The 5828-nt window shown below is 44.4% G+C and overlaps 1 protein-coding gene across 2 annotated transcripts in view; it reads left to right on the top strand.

The window, feature by feature from the left end:
- Window positions 1-3757: 3757 nt before the first annotated feature.
- Window positions 3758-5828, top strand: part of brsk2b (BR serine/threonine kinase 2b) — a gene marked incomplete at both ends in the record, with an annotated part of 215821 nt that continues 213750 nt past the window's right edge. For both annotated transcript variants that reach the window (XM_084337223.1, XM_084337224.1), the window contains one exon: window positions 3758-3854. In XM_084337223.1, coding sequence (XP_084193349.1) covers window positions 3758-3854 — 97 coding nt within the window. The remainder of the gene's footprint in view (window positions 3855-5828) is intronic.

Raw genomic sequence — 5828 nt, 5'->3', positions numbered from 1 at the left:
GCATCCTGACTGGCAATATCACCTCCTGGTTTGGGAATAGCACTGCACAAGACCGTAGCAGACTACAGAGAGTGGCCCGTTCAGCCGAACGCACAATTGGAGGGGGGCTTCCCACTCTCCAAGGCATTTACAACAAGCGGTGCATTGGCAAGGCGAAGAGAATAATCAAAGACTCCAGCCACCCAAACAACTGCCTCTTTGAACTGCTGCGGTCAGGCAAGCGATACCGGAGTCTCATGGCAAGCACAGAGAGACTCAGAAGGAGCTTCTATCCCCAGGCCATCAGGATGCTCAATGAACAATGATTGCTCAATGAACAAGGGTTGAACAATGAACAATCGTAACAACCATCAAATGCACTCACAGCACACACATCCACACGCACACACTCACTTTAAACAAACACCTCACTGCTGCACCCACTTTACCCACTTTAGAACACCTAAACACACTTTATATTTATTGGCAAAGAATTTGCACTACAACCCATACCTCATTACACCTTACTGTAAATTGTACCTAAATTGTACCTCATCCCATTTCTGCATTGTACTGTATAGTATATAGTATTGTATTGTAACTCAGTTACTTTTCTACTCTGCATTGTACATTGTATATATGTATTGAACACTTTTTGTCTATGTACTTGACTTCTATTTTATACTTACTATACTTTTTATACTTATCTATTTTTATCTAGCACAATCTCTGGAGCAAAACAGAAAGAAGCATTTTATATAAAAGTATTCTGTACTTCTGTATGACAACTAATAAAGAAACTTGAAACTCTCTGGGGCTCATACAGAAACAAGCATTTCATCATAAAGTATTCTGTATTTTATTATGTCAAATAATAAACAAACTTGAACTTGAAACTTGAAACAGGGATATGTGGCATTTGTGCCTATATCAAGTTCCAGAAATAGTCATTACCTCTTAGTTTTAGGTAAGCCAGAGATTCATGGTCCTAATATTAAATATCCAATAGGGAAATGGGGAAATATCCAGCAGCTGAATTGGGAAATACCAGGAAGACTGACAGGGGAGGCATGAAAAAGGATCAAACTAAGTTTTCACAATAGCGCAAATGCTCAGTGCTGGCCATTGTTGGAAAGTGATTGCTTGACATAACTTGATGAAGCCACTTGATTCAAGGTATTACCTATGACTCTGGTGTGAAAACTCTGGGAGGTAAGTTTTTTCAAATTTATTTTTGGGACAGACAGACCAACTTATACTAGCTACTTTGTAGTAAATTTCTACTGTATGAATCATCCCAATAAAGTAGAGATATGTACACATTTCTACCATTTGAATCATTCCAGTAAAGTAGAGATATTTACACATTTCTACCGTTTGAATCATTCCAGTAAAGTAGAGATATTTACACATACTGTATGAATCATCCCAGTAAAGTAGAGATATTTACACATTTCTACTGTATGAATCATCCCAGTAAAATAGACAGTATTTACACATATCTAGTACTGTATGAATCATCCCAGTAAAATAGACAGTATTTACACATATCTAGTACTGTATGAATCATCCCAGTAAAATAGACAGTATTTACACATATCTAGTACTGTATGAATCATCCCAGTAAAATAGACAGTATTTACACATATCTAGTACTGTATGAATCATCCCAGTAAAATAGACAGTATTTACACATATCTAGTACTGTATGAATCATCCCAGTCAAATAAACAGTATTTACACATATCTAGTACTGTATGAATCATCCCAGTAAAATAGACAGTATTTACACATATCTAGTACTGTATGAATCATCCCAGTAAAATAGACAGTATTTACACATATCTAGTACTGTATGAATCATCCCAGTAAAATAGACAGTATTTACACATATCTAGTACTGTATGAATCATCCCAGTAAAATAGACAGTATTTACACATATCTAGTACTGTATGAATCATCCCAGTAAAATAGACAGTATTTACACATATCTAGTACTGTATGAATCATCCCAGTAAAATAGACAGTATTTACACATATCTAGTACTGTATGAATCATCCCAGTAAAATAGACAGTATTTACACATATCTAGTACTGTATGAATCATCCCAGTAAAATAGACAGTATTTACACATATCTAGTACTGTATGAATCATCCCAGTAAAATAGACAGTATTTACACATATCTAGTACTGTATGAATCATCCCACCATCTGGCCTCAGCAACATGGTCCTCAGAGACACGGCTGACGGCAGGCGGTCCCCATGTGAAGGTGATTAGGAGGACAGGATATTACACCACCAGCCCTGTCGGCCTCTGTCACTCACATCACTGCCCTAACGTGTCACAACATCATCCTCCACGCCACCATAATGATGGGGATCAGGCTGTCCGTGTGGATGGAGAGAATGACACCAATTCAAGAGAAAGCACACGATTGATCCCTATGTGAGGTCACAACCTAAATCCAAGACAACATGGACGGAGCAGGGCCGAGGGAAGGGCCGCGTTAATTAATAGGAAGTACTTCCAGTGAGAGCTCTCTCGTGACAACGGTGTCCCAGGATGCAACAGAGGCCCCTCTCTCTCTTTGTTATGGACCGGGAGTCGGGGTGGCGGGCGGAGAGGGGAGGAGAGGAGGGGTGAGGAGGAGGAGGAGGGCCCATCTGCCACTGAGGGGGCCGGGTCAAAGGCTTTTGTTGTTGAGAAGCGATGAGATAGATAGATGTTAGTCATCACTACGGAGTATAAGGACCAACCACTGGTTTAATCAAGTGAAAGTGCCCCAGCATGCATCCCCATCACACACCCTCAACATTCTCCCTGCACCCCCCCCCCACCCCCACCCCCACACACACCCACACACAAGAAGATGATTTATCGTCTTTCATAATTGACGATTGAGTCCTTGTAAGCTAGATCACAGTCTAGGACTCATGCCATGTGTTCCAGGGTAACATCTAGTAGAAATCTGAAATGTAAGACATAATCTAAGACATAAATCATTATGTCCAAAGGGAAGCCTCCATCTCATGTCACCTCCCTTAGGTATCTCTGTATTTTTTATTTTTTTTTTAGCCATCCTTTGCAGTATGGAATGCAATAAGGGTTAGTCCAATTTCGGCAGAGAGGGTATGCTCTATGCCCTAAGCTCCAAACAGCACCGTTGGGAATTCTTTGGTGGAGGGAGCCCGCTGTAGCATACAATCCCCCGCATGTCTTACTGTCACCTCCTCGACCTGAATTCAATAATCAGCCCCTACTCCCAATAGGGGATATCTGCAGAGCCGCAAGTCCAAACCTAGTCCAAGCCACGAAGCCCCGCCCAGACGTTGGGCTTGCGGCTCTGCAGATATCCCCTACTCCCTGCTCCGGGTGGGTGCGGTGTGTGCGCATGCGTGCTCCCTCCGTGTCCTACGTTCGAGCGTCAGTCAGCACTAAATGCTATCCCATCACATTTCGCCCAGCGGGCTGTGTGCACTTCGTCTCATCACAACTGTGCTGTAGAAAAGAACATCATGTTATCCAGAATCAAAAACACATTTTGAGCAGTTTATTGAGGAGGGAAGACCACGGAGCATAATTGAAAGGGAGGGACGACAGGGAGAGAAAAAAGATTAGAAACGAGAATTTCACCGACCATCTGCGCGGAGCGAGAGAGACGAGGACGCCGCAACCGAGCTCACCGTGGAGGAATAACGGTTTGGGTTTAGAGACGCGCATTTTTTAACCTCTTCAGTTCTCGTGCTGCTAACCCTCAACAATTACGCCCAAAATGTCATCGTCAGGCAAGGACAACAGCGTCGCCGCTCACTATGCCAACTATGTGGGACCATATCGCTTGGAGAAGACCCTCGGCAAAGGACAGACAGGTTAGTCCTGCTGCTGCTGCATCTCTGTCAAGGTTCCACTGCTGTATCATCAGCACCACTCTGCAGCCTGGCTGTCAATCCTGTCATTATAATGTTGGTTGCGTCTCAGTTTGTTTGACAACGTATACTTATTAATCGTTCAATGCGGGGAAACTGCAAGCCAAGGATCACCTGATAATAGCAGCGGATGTGTTTGGGATGCGGCTACAGAGCAAGCAGGGAACAGGGCTTTATGATGAGATGCTGCTGCTTTGATGCTGTCTCAGTTTAATCCTTATTGTCAGAGGCTCGGTGGCATTATTATTTCATCCCTTATGTTGCATCTTGTGATTTTTTCCCCCCTGTTACATCGTTGCGGTCCAAATTCTGTCGTATCCATCAATCACATAAATGCCTGGTTTGGCCCATCTCTGCAAAACTAGGTAGGGCACGCAAGGATACTGCACTGCATGCACTCGGCTAATGGTTGGTCTGTCAGTTCCTTCCAGCAATGACAAGACCAGATTCACTGCCTGGATTAAGGAGTCTGCGACAGCCACCACCTCGACCTTTTCGGTTCATAATATTGTCTAGTGATGTCTCGATCCCTCTCGGATGTGTTCTAATAGGGTCCTGGTGGCCTATGCTAACTGGTCTGCAGGAGGCACAGCCCTGGTCCTCTCTGGATAGGACATCCCACACTATCTATGGCCACTATACAGTCAGTCAGCTATTCCTTTGATCAAGGTAGCCTCATAAGGTAGAAGAATAAAATGTTTTGGTAGTCTCGTCTTCATGAATCATAATGGTGCCATTTTCAACATTGTCATCATCAAGTTACCACCACCTGACACACATGCACACACACACACACACACACACACACACACACACACACACGCACACGCACACACACACACACAGTGACCCAGGCTCCCTCAGAACAGGACACGTGTGTGGAGCTTGTGTCGCCTATTCCCTGCTCTCCCCTGGAATGAGTCTCAAGAGGAGCTGAGCCGCAAGCACTAATGTTAGTGTTCTTCTGTCAATCAATCACTCTCTCTCCGCCTGTGTGTGTGTGTGCGCAAGTGCGTACAGTACATTACTGCACAGCGTTTTCCCTTACATAGGTTTATTTGTGGTGAGTGACCCACCACATTATCAAACAGACCTGCCACAAATAGATTTCTCAAACTGATACAATAGCACATTAATAACATGTAAAGTCCTCTGACTGTGTCTGTTACCCATCTCAGTTCTCCACCTCCGCAAATAACCAATGGCAAACCATGCCTTATGATTATTGAATGGGTCTCTGCGTGTGCGTGTGTGTGTGTGTGTGTGTGTGTGTGTGTGTGTGTGTGTGTGTGTGTGTGTGTGTGTGTGTGTGTGTGTGTGTGTGTGTGTGTGTGTGTGTGTGTGTGTGTGTGTGTGTGTGTGTGTGTGTGTGTGTGTGTGTGTGTGTGTGTGTGTGTGTGTGTGTGTGTGCGTGCGTGCGTGCGTGCGTGCGTGCGTGCGTCAAAGAGTCCTCTGTGTGTGTTCATGGGAGGCAGAAGGGGACTCCTTGGGAAGCAGACCGAGGAAGAAGGTGACTGTTTGCATGTCCTGTGTCAAATATGAAGGGGTAATATCTAAATCAGTTAATGATCTGAATCAGTTGATCTTCTACAGGATTAATTGCTGCAACCAATGTAAATAAATTGTCCGAAACAGTCCCATTTTGGTGAGAGCACCTTCGCGAACAGTGGCGTTGAGCTGAGCGTGGTGGTCTGAGTGAATAGCGAGAGGTGTCTTGCTGTGCTGACTCTCAACAATTAGCGTGTGTGTTTTCATGTGTGGGGGTTGAAGCCCCCCCCCCTCCCCTTCTCACAGTCTTCCCAGGCTCCATTCAGCTCTCATTTGCTAAGTGTCGGCCAACTGTGGGGACGGTTGTCATGGTTTCATCTCTCTCCCAGCGACAATAGCCATAGTTCTCTCTCCCTGAGATCACAGCAA

The sequence above is a fragment of the Notolepis coatsorum genome (assembly GCF_963971535.1).
Source record: "Notolepis coatsorum genome assembly, chromosome: 20".
Lineage (NCBI taxonomy): Eukaryota > Metazoa > Chordata > Actinopteri > Aulopiformes > Paralepididae > Notolepis > Notolepis coatsorum.
The sequence above is the reverse complement of the archived record's forward strand: the minus strand, read 5'-3'. Positions and strand labels throughout refer to the sequence as shown.